This window comes from Bison bison, unplaced genomic scaffold, assembly GCF_000754665.1.
Source record: "Bison bison bison isolate TAMUID 2011002044 unplaced genomic scaffold, Bison_UMD1.0 scf7180017864032, whole genome shotgun sequence".
NCBI classification, from domain to species: domain Eukaryota; kingdom Metazoa; phylum Chordata; class Mammalia; order Artiodactyla; family Bovidae; genus Bison; species Bison bison.
In genome coordinates this window covers 1,572,020-1,593,093 of record NW_011494604.1, presented here as the reverse complement: position 1 = coordinate 1,593,093, position 21,074 = coordinate 1,572,020, and the positions used below count along the sequence as shown (strand labels likewise).

General features: G+C 40.0%; 1 protein-coding gene across 1 annotated transcript in view; it reads left to right on the top strand.

Moving 5' to 3' along the window:
- Nucleotides 1-21,074, top strand: part of PTPLB (protein tyrosine phosphatase-like (proline instead of catalytic arginine), member b) — an 89,093-nt gene that overhangs the window by 13,501 nt on the left and 54,518 nt on the right. Inside the window, exon 5 of the mRNA XM_010834410.1 lies at nucleotides 457-475. Within this exon, the coding sequence (XP_010832712.1) occupies nucleotides 457-475 (19 nt within the window). The remainder of the gene's footprint in view (nucleotides 1-456; nucleotides 476-21,074) is intronic.

The following is a 21,074-nucleotide window of genomic DNA, read 5'->3' as shown; positions in this document are numbered from 1 at the left end:
TCTGGGATTAGAGATTAGATGGGGCCCAAGGGTGGAGCTTTGTAGAATGAATGTCTGTGCTGAAGGGCCTGCCAGGCAAGGAAGGTGTCTTCTGATTCTGTGCTCCACAGTCTGTGACAGTTCCATACAGTGTGGCTCAGGGGACTTGGACACTACTGCTCTTGCTAGTTTATGTCTTAGAAAAGAAGTCACTGCCATCTGCTAAGCTATAGGGTGAGGTGTACTCCCTAGCAAATCCTCCACAGATAAATAAATTAAAAATGAACAAAAAAGTGAATAAGAATTTGCATTTTGTTAAATACCCTGTAATGAAGTTTAAAAATAGAATGTTCATTTTTAAAATTCAATACTGCTGGCAGACATTGCTCTATTCTGAGTGAAGGCTAATTTGTATGAAATAAAGCTATTAATATAATATTCTTTACTAATTCTCTTTCCCCCCTTTTTTCTCTCCAGATTTTACACTGTGCAATAGGTAAGTATAGAACCCCCCCACCTGCTACTTAGATACTGTGAATTCTGCTTTTTTTTTTTTAAGTCATAAATGATAGGTTGATTAGATTCTTACTGAACATTAAAAAAACTAAACTTGAATGATTATTTATAAAATTGCTTAGGTTCTTGGCTTCTAAAGTCATAGGTACTATTTAGATGTTCATTGAACATTTTATTAAATGCCATGGCTATTTTTCTGTGTCATTTTAAAAAGGTTTCTCCTACCTTCTGAATAAAGGATAAATAGAGAAACACTAACATATTTATAACCATGTGACTTGGAGTGCTAGACTTTGTTGAAAGCCCTCTTTGATTACTTAAATGTTATGTTCTCTGCCTTATCTCTTAAAATGGAGTACTGTGTATATTGCCTACCTCATAGATGAATATTTAATGTATGTGAGAGGGATTGGAAAGTACAAAGGGTTATACAAATGTGAAGGATTTTTACTAAAAGCAGATGCAGTGTGTTTCCCTTTGGGAGAATGGGGAAGGTTATCAAATTCTGCTGTAGAACTGAGGCAAAGCTTCTAGTCTCGCGTGGCTAGACTCCTCTCAGCAGAAATCAATTTTGGAAAGTTGATAGACCCTGCGGAGTAAGCCCATGGTGGTTGCTGTCTGTATATTTGGATTTCTTACTCCAAGGGAGGATTCAAAGTTGATAACTCATTGAGAAGCACCAAAGGTCTGAAAACTCCAAAACTGTGCACTCAAACCATTAGGGCCCTGGTCAACATAATTGATAAATGAAATGGGCATTTATTATATTTGGGGCTCTGAGGAATTCAGAGATGAGGAGACTTACAGTTTAGGTGGGAACCGAGCAAGCTCTCCACCGTGGGCCGTAAAGGGATCACTCTGATACCTGGACTCCATTACTTTTAAAGAAGACAGATATCTTCTTTATAAAGAATTGCACCTCAGTTATTTTCTCACTAGAAGGAGGTCTGCAATCAGGAGTTTCTGAAATGATTTGCAGAATTTTGTATGAAGGTGTCTATGTTTATTTGGGAAGGTAGGTAGCATTCATAGCTTTCATAGATTCTCAGAGTGAGTATGTGATTCAGAAGGTTAAGAAAGGCTGCTTTAGCACCTTTAAGCAAGAGATTTGAAAGGAGCTTGGAGACTCATTTATTTTCAAATGGTCTGAGCTTTACCAGAGAAGTTAAGGGACCTGGACCAGGTCACATGGTCACTAAATGGTACAGCCTCACTTGGGACCTGGCCAGTCTAAGCCAGAGCCCACCTGCCTGACTATTTTATGATGATTGGGTTTCAGCTGGTGTATAGTCTTTGGTACGTTCTCTTTTTAGTCCTTTATCTATAGTTTTGAGATGAAAAATGTGTCCCTTCTTAAATGCTTAAATTTGCAGATTGGGGATTATATTCAGCCAGACAGAGTTCTGGAACCACTTCAGCCCTCTCCACGTGACTCAGCCCTGTTCCCCAACTCTCTTAACCTTCAGCTGCCTCTGTGTAAAGCTCTTAGATGTGTATTTTGCATATTTTAGTATTTTAATTATTATTTAACTGTATTTTAATACCCAAATCTCTTGCGTCTCTCTTATAATATATTCTCAGGCCTCTTTATAAAATTTCTACTCCTAGAAATAAGATTTTGGGCAAGTATATTTATTCATTCACACCAGGAACTTGATTGAATGCCTCCCAGATGGGGCAAGACACTGATGGGTAGTGGGAGTAGGGAGGTAAATAGGCACAGACTTGGGCTCAGGAGGCCCACAGTCAGATGGCCCCCCTCGGCGCTTCTGTAATGGGATGCACTCCGAGGACTAGCATCTATGTCACACTCTGCGCTGATGGTTCATTGACCCGTGTCCCTAGGTCTTTGTGTGGTGCATGACACACAGGAGATACTTTAAAATTCCTTCTTATTTTCTCAAGAACCTTGTTCTATCAGTGAGTCTGTCTCTTGCATCATCACCCTTTGTCATCTGCCTTTTCCATCTCAGCTCACAAGAATGTTCCATCCTGAAAATAATTGTTAACCTCACCTTTGACCCTTCCTTCCCTGCTTGTTCCTGTATAATTCCTCTGCATCCCTTTGACCAGTCTCATCAATGCTGCACCCTCTCCCTTACCCACACTTCCATAGCCAGGTGGTCATCAGGTTTGCTCAGTTCTGTTTTCTAAATAGTTCTGAGTCTCCTGTTTTTTCCAGTCCTATTCAGGACCTGAGTCTGTCTTATCTGGATTTCCATATGGATCTCCCTGAACTTGTAGGCTTATGATATTAATATTAGTAATAATAACAGCGATTAATATTAATATATTAATATTATTAATAATACAATAAGTGTTTACTGTGTCCCAGTGCTTTACATTTATTATTTGTTTACTTCCCAATTTACAGTTGACAAGACTGAGGCGTAGAAGGTTTTATATCTCTCCAAGGTTCATGTAGCTAATAAGCCCTAGAGCTAGAAGTTGAACCTATGGCTGTGTGGCTTCAAGTCTGCTTACATCTCTCAAGGGATTTAGTTAAAAGATAATTCTGAGCATGTCACTTGTGTGCCTAAAACCCTTCACTGGTTTAAACTTCTTCATGATTTGGACCCTGCCCTCCTCTCTAGCCTTACCTGAGTCCCTGCCTCCCACCCCATGCTTCAGCAACCCTGACCTCATGGTATCCCACACCCGGCCCACCCCCCACACACCCCCCAATAAGCCATGCCACTGCGCTTTTCTTACCTCTGGTCTGTGCCCAGGCTTTGTGCTCTGCCTGTAGTGGTAGCCCACCCTCTGCAGCAGGCAACTTCTCCTAGTAAACTCTCCTGCCACCCACTGGCTAGATTATATACCATTCTTCACTTCCCTCTAATACCCTGCAACTCTTTTATTGCACTTTCCACAATGTATTATGCTCTGTCACTGTACCTGTATCTCTCACCAACATCACTGAATGTTTCTGAGAATGGGAACTGTTTCCTGTTTTCTGTGTCTTAGCGCTTAACAGTTTATGGCTCCTAATGGGAGCTCGGTGAACTTAATCCTACTTGGTGATCATAATGCTACTAAATTCTGGTGACATTTTCCAAAACTTGTTTCAAAATGTTTTCAGTTCCTTAAAATTCAATAAGAATAATCATAAATAGGCTGTTTTTAGCATTGGCCTAAAGGCAATCCTTTATTATTATTATTTTTTTTTTACTCATGATTTGAGTTTACTTTTGGAATGATGGTTTATTTTCCTGTGTCTTTCTGCAACTTCACTGTACCAGCTTGGTCTTTTAGAAACTTGTTTTAGAGCCTTGCGATGTCTTTAGTTTGCATATTGTTGATAAGAAATCTAGACCTCAGTCAGACCTGGGTTACTTACTAGCTGTGACTTTCAAGATGTCACAACTTCTGTGTGTCTTCCTTTCTTCATCAATAAAAGGAGGATAATAATACCCACCTCTAAGGTTATTGTGAAAATGAAATAGGACATGCCTGTAAAACATGCATGAGAAAATGGCAGCTATTAACAATACTAATGTCATAGAATATTAAAAGTTTTATTCTGTCCCTAATGTAATGTTCCATATTTAGATTAATATAACTTTTCCATATTCTGACTTTTCCTCAATTGGCAGTTTCTGTGTAAGTGAGGACTTAAGGGCGGCCTATTCTTAGTATGGGTTGGAGTTGCCTGTTCATAGTTTTGACAGTGAAACAGTAAACTAAAATTCCACATGGGGGATTCATTTCTGTGATAAAGTCAAGCCTCTATCTTTCCAAATGTGTTTCTATGTCCCAGATCCTGATAGTGCAGGAGCAAGATTTCTTTTGGTGGGGAGCAAATGATAGCCCATTTAAACACATGTTGAGGACATATTTTTTTAAATTAAGGTATAATTGACATATAACACTGTACTAGTTGCAGGTATACAACATAATGATTTTATATATGTATATGTTGTGAAATGACCACCACAGTAAGTTTAGTTAACGTCCATCACCTCGTATATTTACAGTATTTTTCTTGTAATAAGGACTTTTAAGGTCTGCTCTCTTCGCAACTTTCAAGTATGTGATAGAGTGTTACTGACTGTGGTGGCCATGCTATGCGTCATACGCCCAGGACTTACTTATGTTATAGCTCGAAGTTTGTGCCTTTTGCCCAGCTCCATTCATTCCCCCTGTCCCAGGCCCTGCCTTTGGCAACCGCCAGTCTGTTCTCTGTATCTGCGAGTTTGGGTTTTTTCCCTGGATTTCACATACAAGTGAGATCATACCGTGTCTTTTTCTGGGATAGTTATTTCTTAAATTCTGTGGTTGCAGCCCTCAGCTCAAGATTTGTAGTGCTTTTATTTGTGCAGTGTTTTTCTTTCTGGAAATGAGGATTTTAAACCCAGTTGGTACACATCTTTTACAAGGCTACAAAGAAGAGTTGTGGTTTTCTTAATCATGTGGTACAGTTTATATTGAAAGAAGTTACCTGCTTTTCTGTGTTTTGCTCGGATTAGATTGTGGAAGAGGCATATTGGATATGAGTGGTTCCCAGCTGACTCCAGAGTATGGTTACCTTACTTTGTTGGGATAGAAATTAGAGGTAGAGGGATAGGAACTGGTGACACTGGTAAGATGTGACATTGTGCGTTTGGTGAATCTTTGTGTTGAAACTTGTTCTTCGGTTGCTCAGTCATGTCTGACTTTGCAACCCCATGGACTGTAGCACGCCAGGATTCCCTGTCCTTCACCATCTCCCAGAGTTTGCTCAAACTCATGTCCATTGAGTCAGTGATACATCCAACCATCTCATCCTCTTTCATCCCCTTCTCTTCTTGCCTTCAATCTTTCCCAGTATCAGAGTCTTTTCTGATAAGTGTTGGAACTTATACTGTCAGTATAAATAACTTTAGAAGTTCTTGATTGAAAAACTGTAGAACAGGAGCTCAGTCATAGCCCAGAGGGTATTGTGTCTGAAGTTGAGTATTAGTACTCTAATATCATCAACAGACAAGGACAGAAGCCCTCACTTAGCTAGGCCAGATTTGTGGTTTTAAATATTTGCTGTGTATTCCAGCTTGCACACCTCTCTCAAACTGATGACACTTCTGTTTATTTTTAAAAAGTGAATTTTAAGAAATTTGGTATTACCTTACAAAGGTGGCATATGGCTTCAGACTGATTTTATTAAGTAACAAATGATGCCAAGGAGGAAAGGGGCAGCTGCTGAAGAGACAAGTACCAGAAGACCCAATCTCCTCCCACCAGAAATCTCTTCCCTCCCACCAGTGACGGAGAACTAAGTCCTCTCCAAACTGCACACCTCCCATCTCCCCCTGCCCCACCCCCCAGAGGGTCAAGCATTTATCAGTCATTTCCAACACAGTGTTGTGAAGGAACAACCCTCAAATATCACAGAAGCCAGACCCAGAACCCTCCACGGTGCAGCAAAAGAGAACTCTGAAAGGAAAGCATCGTGGAGGGAAGGGGTGATTCCCCCGGGTCTGCTCACCTGGAATTCTGCTTTCACCCGCATCCAGCCCTCATAGGTATGGCTGGGCACAGAGACAAAACGGCTTTCCTTGGTTCCTCTTAGCTTAGCTGACATTTTAAAAATGAACTTTACCAAAAGTGAGAAAGAACAGAAAGGGAATGAGTATCAGAAATACAAACAATATAAAAATAGTCATATTCCCAAAATACAAATGTCTGATCCTGAGATCTGTCTCCCGTTTTGTTGCTGGGAGCTGACATGGGGTCGCATGGACCTTGCTGGCTCTCTGCCACCCTGTTCTTACTGTGTTCCACCCTGGGACCCGTTTTCCCAAGCGCATTTTCCTGGCTGGGGGAATAAAAGATGGTTCAGGTTTCCATTCAGAAGCTGCTTTCTGCCTGGGGGCATGCTTAGTGGTGGTACTCGCAGGGGAAGGAGAAGCCCTTTGAGGTGGGGAAATGGACTTGACCTTTCCCAGCAGGCCAGCCTGAGTCCATTGCCTGGAGGGCTGTCTGGGTGCAGTGGGGAGGTTAGAGGCCTGGTCAGCTCCTTGCAGTTCTTTCTTTGTCGTTTATTAATGAGCATAGTCATTTCCCAGCATCCTCACACCAGAACTCCACCACGGCCGTGTTCAAACCATAATCTTTCCCAGATCACTCAAGCCATTCAGACCAGCCTAGCTTAGTCTCCCTCTGCTTTGGTAGTTTGATTAGTCTGTTGCCTCCTGATCACATTTTGCCTCCTCCTCTCTAGACAGAGAGAGAAGAGGAAAGAAAGATAGTTTTAGCACCTGCATCTTCTGCTCCTGGATGCCCAGAGTTTCACTGTTCTCTGAATAAACTTTGCATTTTCACACTCCATAATTTTGTACATAAAATGTCCTTTGCCTGGAACACACAGCTCCCTAAGTTGTTCCCAGCTCTGTGTGAATGTACTGAGATGAAGGTAGAAATAGGGCATGCTCATCAGGAGCCCAGAGTGCCTGAGCAGGGGAGGTGGGGGACTTACCCAGAGCTCATGCACACTGGGCTTAACCAGAACTCAGCGGGTCCCAGGGTTGAGCCAGTGAGAACAGGAGGGAAGAGAGCCAGCAAGGTCCATGTGACCCCATGTCAGCTCCCGGTAACAAAAGGAGAGGTAGCTCTCAGGATCAGAGAGCCTCCTGGCACCTAGCAAGCACTCAGTAAGCTGTAGTGGCTTCTCCATTGATTATTAGTGGGCAAAATGTAATCCCTGAGAGTTTCTGTGTTCACTTGGAGTTCAGAAGGGAAAGCCATGAAGAGAGCCTAGATCAAGGAGTTTTACCCTTTGCCATCTTTATAGGAACAGCTTTGGGTTTGGTTTGAATTGAAAGCTGTTATTGAGATATTTAAAATCTCTTCTCTGTGAGGTAATATTATCTTGTTTTCCAGGCCATCAGGAATCAAGCTAAGGCAAACCAACCCCACTGGAAATATCACTAGCTGTGTGATAAGTCAGCCATCCTCCCCCTAGGTGTTAGTTTTCACATCTGAAGAACTAGGAGTTGGACTAGATAATAGATAATCTCTTAACATTCCTTTCAGCTGGACGATCTGAAATGCTGTGAAACTATGAAGTAGCTCTAGAGATGTAGGTCAGTTATCTGAGCGGTGATATAAAAGGAGGCTGCGTGTGTGCTTAGTCACTTCAGTGGTATCTGACTCTCCGCGACCCTGTGGACCATGGCCTGCCAGGCTCCTCTGTCCTTGGAAATCTCCAGGCAAGAATACTGGAGTGGGTTGCCATTTCCTTCTCCAAAAGGAAGCTACACTAGATGTTTAAATATACCTGTGTGTTTGTGTGCTAAGTTGCTTCCGACTCTTTGTGGCCCTATTGACTGTAGCCCACCAGGCTCCTCTGTCCATGGGATTCTCCGGGCAAGAAAACTGGAGTGGGTTGCCATGCCCTCCTCCAGGGGATCTTCCCAACCCAGGGATTGAACCCACATCTCTTAGGTCTCCTTCATTGGCAGGTGGCTTCTTTACCACTAGCGCCACCTGGAAAACCCCGTTTAAATATACCTGTGATATGAATATTAGGAAACTTGTTTAAGTATAGTAGTTTTAGTACATTTTCCCTCTCAGTGCATTTTTTTAATTGAAGTATAGTTGATTTAAAAGTTGCAGGTGTGCAATATAGTGATTCACAGTTTTAAAGGTTGTACTCCATTAATAGTTATTATAAAATATTGGCTGTAATCCCTATGCTGAACAATATATCCATATAGCTTATTTATTTTATACAGAGTAGTTTGTAACTCTTAACCCCCCTACGCCAATCCTGCCCTTCCTCGTTTCTCTCTCCCCACTGGTAACCACTGGTTTGTTCTCTATTTATGTGGGTCTGTTTCTTTTTTTGTTAAATTCACTTCGTTTCATTTTTGATTCTACATATAAGTGATTTTATACAGTATTTGTTTTTTTCTTTCTGACTTACTTTACTTAGCATAATGTCCTCCAAGACCAACCATGCTGCAGCAAATGGCAAATTTTGATTCTTATTTATGGCTGAGTAGTATTCCATTGTATGTCTATAGCACATCTTTATTCATCTGCTGAGGGACATTTAGGTTGCTTCCAGATCATGGCAATTGTAAATAATGCTGCTGTGAACATTGGTGAGTATGTATCTTTTCAAATTAGTGTTTGGGTTTTCACCCAGGAGTGGAATTGCTGAGTCATATGGTAAGTCTATTTTTAGTATTAACGAGAAACCTCCATACTGTTTTCCACAGTGGCTGCACCAATTTACATTCCCACCAACAGTGTACAAAGGTTCCCTTTTCTCCACATCCTAACCAACATTTGTTGTATTCTTTTTGATCATAGCTATCTGACAGGCTTGAGGTGATATCTCATTGTGATTTTGATTTGCATTTTCCCTTTGATTAGCAATGTTGAACATCTTTCCATGTGTCTGTTGGCCATTTGCATGTCCTCTTTGGGAAAATGTCTGTTGAGTTCTGCTCACTTTTTAATCAAGTTGTTTAGGTTTTTTTTTTTTTTGATGTTGAGTTGTATGAACTGTTTGTCTATTTTGGACATGAGCCCCTTATCAGTTATATCATTTGCAAATATTTTTTCCAATTCAGTAAGTTCTGCTTTCTTTTTGTTAATGGTTTCCTTTGCTGTTCAAGAGGCTTTATGTTTAATTAGGTCCTATTTGTTTATTTTGCTTTCTCAATGCATTTTGAAAGCCCCATCAGAGAGTGGAATTAGAATCGGGAGGACACTCACATTCTATGGCATACATTTACCCATGATCATCACTAGATGGCACCCTTGTATTAGTAAGGAGATACACTGCCCTAAAGGACTCCTGGAGGACGTCTAATAAAAATAGACAGTAATGAGTCAATAGCTGAAACTGAGGAATGAGCGAGTTAACAAGAGAAAAGAGAAGTGGATGTTTTTCTATCACTGTCTCATGCTGCTGCTGCTGCTGCTAAGTCACTTAAGTCGTGTCCGACTGTGCGACCCCATAGACGGCAGCCCACCAGGCTCCCCCGTCCCTGGGATTCTTCAAGGCAAGAACACTGGAGTGAACATTTCCTTCTCCAGTGCATGAAAGTGGAAAGTGAAAGTGAAGTTGCTCAGTTGTGTCTAACTCTTCGCAACCCCATGGACTGCAGCTTACAGGCTCCTCCATCCATGGGATTTTCCAGTCAAGAGTATTGGAGTGGGGTGCCATTGCCTTCTCCACACTGTCTCATGACTTGATCATTAATATTTTAGGTAATGAAAAGCTGAAACTTCCTGCATTGCCCTGGAAATTCTCTTATAAATATTTCTTAATTATAGGCACAAGGTACCTTTAAAATTAAAAATTAGCTTAATTTGGTTAATTAAAAAGCTAGAGGAAACAAAAGTATTTTAGAAGATCTCTGGTCAGATGGTTTGCGAGAGTCTGAAGTCAATAAACCTTCCATTTATGTTCTTAGCTTCAAAAGCAAAGTTAGTCCAGCAAAGCTGGAAATACCATCTAGTAACCGAGTTAACTCCATTGAACCAAAAAGTGAAAGTTTAGCAAAAGAATTCCTTGGTTTGTGAGTCCGTGTTAGGAGTTAAATGGTAAAAAATGTGTTAATGAAGGAAGCAAGAACACTTTGGAATATCTGTATGATGTAGTATGTCTGACTTTTATAGTCTGTACAGCTTTCCTGGGAAAGGAATTTTTTCCTCTTCGTAGTGAACATCTTCCCACTAGTATTTTTTCTTTTTTTTTTTTAGTATTTTTCTTTTAATAACAGTTCCTACCCCTCTATGTTCTTTCAGTTAGTAGTCTACATTTGAGATTCACCCATTTCTTCACATGGTTTGAAAGTTCATTCTTTGTTATTCCTGAACAGTATTCCACTGTAAGAATGTACAGTTTGTTTATCTGTTTACCTATTGAAGGACTCTTGATTGCTTCCAGTTTGGGATGGTGATGGATAAAAGTGCTGTGAATATTTGTATGCTGGTTTTGAAGGGATGCATACATCCTACTTCATGTTTACTGTCAACATATAAAATTCAATATTTATCTATAAGCTTGGTCTAGATTTTTTTAAATCTTTTATATCCTCACTTATGTTTTGTCTGAGTGATCCATCTTGCACTGAGTGGTAATGTTAAAGTCTCTACTTATTAATGTGTTTCCAGTTTTCCTGCCTTCTATAGCTTCTACTTTAACAAACATGTTGCTTTATTATTTGGTAGTATATGTTTGTAACTGTTGTAACTTCATTGTGAGTTACAGCTTTTAGCACTTAAAAAAAAAGTCTTTTATGTATGGCCTTTCTGAATCACTTTTGTAATAGCATAGAGTTGGATCTTGTTTTGTGACCCAATTTGAAAAATCTTTCCTTTAGTAGGTGAATTAAACACATTTACAGTTATCCATAGGACATGTTCGGTGTTACTTTGTTGCATTTTTGTTGTAATTGCTACATATACTATTATTATTACATTTATCTACATGATACGTTTTCTTTGCTTTTTAAAATATTTATTTTGGTATTTAGAAGGTTTTGCAGTTGTTCTAGTGGTTACCTTTGTATTTTTACCTTTCTAAAGGCCCTTAGTTCTCTGTATTCTTATTTAACCTGTTCCTGTCTGGTTTGTCAGGTTTTAAAGATTTGTTTTGACTCTCACCTATTGCCTGTGCAGTCAGTAAGCTTATCTACCTTCTTTTTTCCCACTCCCTTCCCCTCCCATTTTTTTACTTGCATTATTTCCACTTTGTCAGAACCTGTAACATTAGGAGCCCGGCGGGCTGCAATTCGTGGGGCCAGAGAGAGTCAGACACGACCGAGCACGATGATGATAACATTTACATAGTCTATCCCTGCCGCACCGCCCCCACCCCGCCCGCCGCCCCGTCCTGATCTTTGTTTTAGTTCACGCTTTAAAATATCAAATGTTTACTGTCAGTCTTTCTCCCGAAGTTTTCTGTTATCTTTTAGTTGAATGAAATTTACCCTCTTGTAGTGTTAGGAACCGTGAAGGGTCTGAGGTTTTACCCTACTTGTAAGCTAGCTGGTTACCGTTTCATGGATGGTGGCAGCACGTAGTGGTCAGTGTTACAGGAGAGGACCATGGAACTTGGGGAACCTATTGCTTTTATGGTAAGTAGAAGCAGACTTGCTCTTTGTTTTAAGGGTAGACACTACCTTATCCCTCGGGGTTACTCCGTGCAAACACAAACCTAAGAAATGACCTGGGTAAAAAGCAGTCAGGCCTTGCTCTTTTGGCAGGTATATTCAGGGATGCTCAGGGCTCATGGCAGATTGCCTTTCCCAAAAAGCAGATTCTCAAGAAGAGCTTGTGGGCACAGTGTTTCCCTAGTTCATACGTGTTTAAGACTTTTTATAACCTTGATATTTAAAGGGCTAATTTGTTCAATATAAAATCCCTAGTTGACACATTCTTCCCTTAAATTTCTTAAAAATGCTGTTCCATTATTGCCTTGCTTATATGTTTCTCCTGGGAAGTCTGATATCTTGCCCTTTTAAGATATTTTGTCTTTTTATCTGAAAACCATAAGGATTTTGTTTCTACCTTTATTGAGATATTAAAAAATATGTGTATTTATAGTACACAGTATGGTTTTAGTATGTATGCTGCTGCTGCTGCTAAGTCGCTTCAGTCGTGTCTGACTCTGTGCAACCCCATAGACGGCAACCCACCAGGCTCCCCGGTCCCTGGGATTCTCCAGGCAAGAACACTGGAGTGGGTTGCTATTTCCTTCTCCAATGCGTGAAAGTGAAAAGTGAAAGTGAAGTCGCTCAGTCGTGTCCGACCCTCACCGACCCCATGGACTGCATGCAGCCCACCAGGCTCCCCCGTCCATGGGATTTGCCAGTCAAGAATACTGGAGTGGGGTGCCATTGCCTTCTCCGTTTAGTATGTATATACATTGTTAAACGATTGCCGCACTCATGCTAATTAACATATCTGTTCCCTCACAGTTATTCTTTTTTTTGGTAGTGAGAACATGTAAGATTGTTCTCTTAGCAGATTTCAGATACACAGTATACTGGTATAACTAGTCACCATACTGTACATTAGTTCTCCAGAACTTATTCATCCTGCGCAGCTGAATCTTGGTATTCTTTGACCAGCATCTCCCCGTTTCTCCCGTCCCACAGCTCCCAACAACCACCATTTTGTTCTTTGCTTCTATGAGTTTGACTTTTCTTAGATTCCACCTGTGAGTGAGATCATGGAGTATTTCTTTCTTGCCTGGCTTATTTCACTTAGCTTAGTATCCTTCAGGTTTACCTAGGTCGTCCAAATAGCGACTTCCTTTTTTAAGGCTGGATAATAAATGGGTGTGTATCACAATCTCTTTGTTCATTTATCCATCGATAAACACTTAGATTGATTAAATATCTTAGCTGTTGTGAATGTTTCTGCAATGAACAAGGAAGTGCAGACATCTCCTCAAGATACTGATTTCATATCCTTTGGATGCATACTCAGAAGTGGCTTCACTAGATCATATAGTTACTCTATTTAAAAATCTTTGAGGAACCTCCATACTATTTTCTCTAACAGCTATACCAATTTATATTCCTATCAACAGTGTGTAAGAGTTCTGTTTTCTTCACATCCTTGCCAGCACTTGTTATGTTTTGGCTTTTTTTAAATAGCTATTCTAATAGGTATGAGGTGGTATCTCATTGTGGTTTTGATTTGCATTTCCCCAATGATTAGTGGTAAGCTTTTTTCATATACCTATTGGCTGTTTGTATGCCTTCTTTTGAGAAATGCCTATCCAGGTCCTTTGTCCATTTTCTGTTTCGGTGTTTGTTTTCTTGCTATTGAATTGAGTTCTTTATATATTTTGGATATTAGCTCCTTATCAAATACATTATTTGGAGACATTTTCTCCTATTAGACAGGTTGTCTTTTCATTCTGTTTGTCATTTCTTTTGCTGTGCAGAAACTTTTTAATTTGATGCAGTCCCATTTGCCTTTTTTTATTTTGCTGCCTATACTTTGGGGGTTATAGCCAAAAAATAATCCCCCAGACCAATGTCAAGAAGCTTTCCCCCTGTGTTTTCTTTTTTAAATTTTTATTTATTGATTGATTTAATTTTTTATTTTTTAGTTGTAGTGGGTCTTTGTTGTTCACGTGGGCTTTCTCTAGTTGAAGCAGATGGGGACTACTCTTGACTACTGTGGCAGGCTTCTCATTGCGGTGGCTTTTCTTGTTGTGGAGCACAAGCCCTAGGCGCCTGGGCTTCCGTAGTTGCAGTGCATGGGCTCTGTAGTTGTGGCACACAGACTTAATTGCTCCATCTCATACGGGGTCTTCCCAGACCAGGGATCAAACTGATGTTCCTTGCATTGCAAGGCGGATTCTTAACCACTGAATCACCAGGAAAGCCCTCCCTATGTTTTCTTATAGGGCTTTACAGTTTCAGATCTTATATTCTATTGTCTTTGATCTGCCTTGAGTTGACGTTTTACATGGCCTGAGATAAGGGTCCAGTTTTATTCTCCTACATGTGAATATACAGTTTTCTCAGCACTGTCATTAGAGAGACTGTCCTTTCCCCAGTATGTGTTGTTGGCAACTTTTTGTTGACCATAAATGTGTGGATTTATTTCTGGGCTCTCTATTCTGCTCCATTGGTCTATATGTTTCTTTTAATGCCAGTATCAGGTTGTTTTGGTTACCAGAGTTTTATGGTATATTTTGAAATCCAGGTATGTCCTGCCTCCAACATTGTATTTTGTTTGTTTTTTTTTTGTTTGGAGTTGGGTGGTTCGCTCAAGATTGTGTCAGCTTTTCAGGGTCTTCTGTGGTTCCATATGAATTTTAGGATTTTTGTTTTCAGTTTCTGTAAAAAATGCCATTAGAATACTGCAAGGGATTGCCTTGAATCTATAGATCACTTTGGGTAGTATGAACATTTTAACAATATTAATTCTTCCAATCCATGAATGCAGGATATCTTTCCATTTATTTGTATCTTCAGTTTCTTTTATCAGTGTTTTATAATTTTTAGTGTACAAATCTTGTATCCGTTTGGTTAAATTTTATTTTGAAGTACTTATATATGTTTTGATGCTACCATAAATGGGGTGATTTTTTAATCCCTTTTTGGTATAGTTCATTATTAATTAATGAACTATTAATTAATAGTAATCAGTTAATTATTATTGACTGATTTTTCTGTGTTGGTTTTGTGTCCTACAGCTTCACTAAGCAGTTTTGTTTTGGTGAAGTTTAGAGTTTTCTATATATAAGACCATGTGATTGCAAACAAAAACAGTTTTCCTTTTCCTTTCTGATTCAGATGCCTTTTGTTTCTTTTTCTTACATAATTGCTCTGGCTAGGACTTCCAGTACTATATGGAATAGAAATGGTGAATGCTGGCGTCTTTGTTCCTTATCTTAGAGGAAAAGCTTTCAACTTTTCACCATGGAATATGATGTTAGCTGTTGGTTTGTCATATATGACCTTTATTATGTTGAGATACATTCCTTCTGTACCTAATATGTTGAGTTTTTGTCATGAAAAGGTTTTGAATTTTGTCAAATGCTTTTTTGCATCTGTTGAGATGACCATATTATTTTTATCTCTCATTTTGTTAATATGGTGTATCACATTTATTGATTTGCATATATTGAACCATTTTTACATTCCAGGTATAAATCCCACTTGATCATGTATGATCCTTTTAATGTGCTTTTGAATTTGGTTTGCTAGTATTTATTGATAGTATAATAGTAGTAGTATCATTTTTGCATCTGTGTTCATCAGAAATATTGGCCTGTTTAGAACTATTCACTCCTTTTTCAGTTTTTTGGAAGAGTTTGGGAAAGACTCATATTAATTCTTTTTTAAATGTTTGGTAAATTCACTAGCAGAGCTGTCAGGTCTTGGGCTTTTCTCATTGGGAGGTGTTTGATTACTGATTTCAATCTCCTTACTCATTGGTTTGCTCAGATTTTCTATTTCTTCTTGATTAAGTCTTGATACCTTGTATTTCTAGGAATTTATCCATTTCTTCTAGGATGTCTAGTTGTTGGCATATAAGTGTTTGTAGTACTCTTTTCAGAAAAGGCAATGGCACCCCACTCCAGTACTTTTGCCTGGAAAATCCCATGGAAGGAGGAGCCTGGTAGGCTGCAGTCCATGGGGTCTCTAGAGTCGGACATGACTGAGTGACTTCACTTCCACTTTTCACTTTCATGCATTGGAGAAGGAAATGGCAACCCACTCCAATGTTCTTGCCTGGAGAATCCCAGAGACGGGGAAGCCTGGTGGGCTGCTGTCTATGGCGTCGCATAGAGTTGGACACAACTGAAGCGACTTAGCAGCAGCAGCAGCAGTACTCTTTTATGATCCTTTGTATTTCTGTGGTATACATTTATAATTTTATTTATTTGAGTGTTCTTTCTTTTTTTTCATAGTTTAGCTAAAGATTGGTTAATTTTATCTTTTAAAAACCCCAACTATTAGTTTCATTCATCTTTTGTACTGTTTTTCTAGTCTCTATTTGATCTTTGATCTATTTGCTTTGATCTTTATTATTTTTCTTTCCTTCTGCTAACTTTGGTCTTAGTTTGTTCTTCTTTTCCTAGTTCCTTGAGGTATAAAGTTAGGTTGTTTAAGATCTTTCTTAGTGTAAGCACTGTTGCTAATTCTTCCCTCTTAGAACTACCTTTGCTGTATCCCATAAGTTTGGTATGTTGTGTTTTCATTTTCATTAGTTTCAAGGTATTTTTTTAAATTTGATTTCTAATTTGCCAGTTTTATTCCTGATATTGGTTCTAACTTGATAACCATTGTGGTTGGAAAAGACCCTTGATATGATTTTAATCTTCTCCCGGTTTTTTTTTTGGTATTTAAAGTCTAATAGTTTTACTATAGTATACCTTCAAGTTGACTGTTACAGGGCAATTTCCCAGGTACCCAGTAGCCTCTTTTGATATGTAATTCAGGCCTTCTTTTATTCCTGAAGAGTTTTCCTGAATTACCTTATAAAACTTTAGTTCTGTTTCATTCTTCTGTTTTTCTTTTTCAGGAACTCCAGATACATGTATGTTAGATTTTGTTCGCCTCCCCTTTCAGCCACTTTCTCTCTTATCCCTTTCACTTTATTTAACCTCATTTTTATTCTCTTGGTTGTTTTGCTTCCTTTTCTTCAGTGTCTTTTGTTTACTTCTCATTTGAATCTATTCTGCTTTGATCACCTTGAAATTTAAGTAGTCTTTTGTTCATGTATCATTTCATCTTTCTCTTCCATTTCTGTCCTGAGGTCAGCTTTTGTTTCACCTCTGCCTGCTTTGGCCCATTTCTGTTCTTAGTTTTTGAACTTCTGATTAAAAGTAATTTTTCATATACTCCAGTGCTTATTTAAGGGTATTCAGTTTGGAGTGTTAAAGTTTCCTTTGGGATTTTTTTTTTTTTAGTGCATTTTCAGTAGCTAAAATATTTGATCTTTTTTTTTTCTTCTGATAGTAGTTTCGTGTAGTTGTAAATTGCTTTCATATATTCATTTTGTGGATAGTGTTGGAAGTTTGGTTTGGTTTATAAGATTCCTAGCTTGAGGGCTTTCCTGGTGGCTCAGAAGTAAAGAATCCGCCTGCCAATGTAGGAGACAAAGGTTCCATCCCTGGTCTGGGAAGATTCCACCTGCCACAGAGCAGCTAAGCTTGTGTGCTACAGTATTGAGCCTGTGCTCTAGAGCCCAGGACCCACAACTACTGAGCCCTCGCACTGCAACTACTGAAGCCCGCACATCCTAGAGCCTGTCCTCAGCAACAAGAGAAGCCACAGCATGAGAAGCGGCTGCACAGCAGCTAGAGAGTAGCTTCCACTCACTGCAGCTGGAGAAAAACATGAGCAGTAATGAAGACCCTGCACTGCCTAAATAAATACATAAAAATTTTAACAAGATTATTAGCCTGAGAACACTTTTATCTGTAAACGTAGTGAAGTGTAGTCTCTTCAAAGGATGGCTTTTTGTTTGCGGAGATAAGAAGAGGAATTGTATGCCTGTCAATTGTTTCGAGCTCTCATTTGTGTTACAAGAGTACAGATTTCCTCCTATCTGTTTCCTCGTTCACCATCCACTCACCAGAAGACATCTCTCCTTTCCTTTTTTACCCATTTCTTGCCCAGAAGTAATGCCTTTTTGAGGTTGCCACTCGAACCCCGCACACAACTAATTCCCTTCTCTGTCATCAGTGTTCTAATTGACAAGGTGTTTTTCTCAGTGTTTTTATAGTTAGGGTGGACTGCCTCTTCCTGGGGGAGTTTTTAGCTCAAATTTAAGCCCTCTATTCCTCTCTCTTTGCTAACATGCCATTTTTCCAAGCTCACTTTCCATAAAAATTTGCATTGGAAGCTCAAGACATGCCTCTGCTGGAATTTGGTGTTTATACTTCTACTTACATGTGATTTGAGTCTGTAGTCATCTATATATAACTTTTAGTTGTCCTGAGGGTATAGATTTCATAGTTTTATTTGTTGCTGATGGTCCATATAGATTTTTTGGAGGATGTATAGAATTCATTATATAGACATATTGTGATTTTTAAATCAGTGCTCTGTTTGTTGAATATTTAAAATATGCAAATAACTGCATCTGTAGCTAAATTTGTACGCAACTGTGACTATTCTCTATGGATAAATTTATAGAAATAAGTCAAAGATAACATCATATTTCAGGCTTTTATTTCCCATTGCCCTTCAGAAAACCTCCCAGCATTTATTGAGTTTCTGCTGGGTAACAGGCATTGCACTGACTAAAGCACTGAGTACAAATATCAACAGACCCTGGCCTATTCTTGAGACAGGGTTCAAAGGGGTATGGAAGCACAAGAGAGGTGACAGTGCTTTTTGGAACCCTTTCTTATTGGAGGCAAATTCACCTCTGTCTTCACAGAATAATTCCTCCGCTTTCTTACCTTAATGGAAACCTCGCTCTACCTAAGGACAGCACCACTATTTCTGCTCCTGAAAGTGGGGCTGTTCACTCTTTCACATGCCCATTCTCTGTCCTAGCTCGCTTCCTGTGCCTTAGGTCACGGGCCCCTGTCCTTAGAATCTTTCATGGGCCCTCTTTTCTCCCTCTGTCCCTCAAATATTGGTATTCCTTGTGCTTTGATTCTTAGCCTTCTTCTTCCCTTGTGCAGTTTCCCTCCTTGACCTCACCATGCCTTCCCGTAGCTTCACTGGCTCCCACCTATTCTCTTCTGGGCCAGACCCATCTTCTAACTTTCCAACCCAACTGCTCAATTGATAATCACCACTTGGTTACTCTGTGCACACCACAAACTCAACGTGTGTAAAGCTTAACTCATCATTTTATCTCAGACCTGCTTTTTCTCCTATTCTCTGGATCTGTTAGTGGCATTCCCAGTTTCTACTAGATGCCTAATCAAAGCTCAAACCAGTCAATCCTAAAGGAAACCAACTCTGAATATTCATTGGGAGCATTGATGCTGAAGCTGAAGCTCTAATGTTTTGGCCACCTGAGCTAAGAGCCGACTCACAGGAAAAGACCCTGATGCTGGGAAAGACTGAGGGCATGAGGAGAAGGGGTGACAGAGGATGAGATGGTTGGATATCATCATTGACTCAATGGATATGAGCAGACTTCGGGAGGTAGTGAAGGAGAGGGAAGCCTGGCATACTGCGGTCCTTTGGGTTGCAAAGAGTCGAACATGAGTGAGCCACTGAACAACAAGCGGTGACTGCCCTGCTGCTTTGCCTTTTACACCATTTATCCCCATCCCGCACAGTCTCTTGCTCTCTTGCTCTTGGTCTCACTCTCGCTCTTTTCCTTGAAGGAAAGTTGTTTCTCTGTCTTTCCATATTTTTATTGTCTCTGTGCTCTCATGTCTTACTCTTAAATCTCTCTGCTCCTTCTCTTCTTCCTTGCCTTTTCTTCCTCCCCTTCTTGCTCATTTTCTTCATTTCTCTTTTTCCACTTTCTTCCCCATTGTTCCTTCTGCATTACCTGTTTTCAGACTCTCCTCAGCCCTCATTGCCCAGCTTTGATCATGCCTCTGCTCTTCTTCCTGGAGAGAATTTGAGTTAGGATGAGACAGCTTGCAGCCAGAGTACCATTCTTAAGCCTGAGGCAGGGGAGAATAGTGTGGGCAAAGTATCAAATCTTTCGAGACTAGAAGCCAACTTACCGATTTCTCCTTTCCCTTCTACAACAAGAGGTACACTAGTGTTTGTCTCCTGGGCATACATGGGTTTCCAAATAACAGCTCTGGAGTGTCTTTGAAAGCCACAGTTAAAAACAGTGGTGTAAGAAACACCCCCAGAAAGGCTTCAGTCTGATAAAAGAGACCTAAATGATTAGGTATGAGGACTTTAAAGGAATGTCAATCAGTGAGCATCAGCTGATCTTGGTGTGTGTGATGGTGGCTCTTTTTCACAGCCTCCTTGAGATTTGGTTCATCTTTAGCTTTTCTCACAGTTGTAACCTTGAGAGGCACAACTAACAATTCCAGGAGGCAGTTGAGTTGAATAAAGAGTGTTTTGAACTCCTAAGTTATTCTGTTAATGACAGCTACTCAGAAAGGAATCAGGAGTCTATAAATAATGACAGATTAGCACCTTGAATAGACTGTTAGGAATCAAATAGACAGCTTGTTCTTATGATAGATTTTTGGAGCTGGATGTATTATTTCTTTATTGACTTACAAGAAAAGAGAAAAAGTAGAGTATATGATAGCTTAAGGCAGGAATAATCTTTCTACATGTATGTATAATATATATTGTTTAATTTTTTAATAAGTAAGTAGGGTAACTTTTGAAAGGACATTGGGGATATGTTGTTCTCCCCTTCCACCGTGATTAAAATGGGGTTACTCTTTGCAGGGAATGAGCAGATAGTCAAAATATTAATTTATGATTATATATAATTATGTAATTATATATTCCATGTAGTTACAAATATATGTTTGACCACTTCCAATTTGTCTTGATTCATGCCCTAACATTCCAGGTTCCTATGCAATATTGCTATTTACATCATCGGACCTTGCTTCTATCACCAGTCACGTCCACAACTGGGTATTGTTTTTGCTTTGGCTCCATCCCTTCATTCTTTCTGGAGTTATTTCTCTACTGATCTCCAGTAGCATATTGGGCACTTACCAACCTGGGGAGTTCCTTTCAGTATCCTATATTTTGCCTTTTCATACTGTTCATGGGGTTCTCAAGGCAGGAATACTGAAGTGGTTTGCCATTCCATTCTCCAGTGGACCACATTCTGTCAGACCTCTCCACCATGACCCGCCTGTCTTGGGTGGCCCCACACGGCATGGCTTAGTTTCATTGAATGAGACAAGGCTGTGGTCCATGTGATCAGATTGGCCAGTTTTCTGTGATTATGGTTTCAGTGTGTCTGCCCTCTGATGCCCTCTCGCAACACCTACAATCTTACTAGGGTTTCTCTTACCTTGGACATGGGGTATCTCTTCACAGCTGTTCCAGCAAAGCGCAGCAGCTGCTCCTTACCTTGGAGGAGGTCACTCCTCCTGACCTTGGACATGGGGTAGCTCCTCTCGGCCCTCCTGCGCCTGCGCAGCTGCCGCTCCTTGGACCTGGGGTAGCTCCTCTTGGCCTCCTCCCTGACCTCGGGCA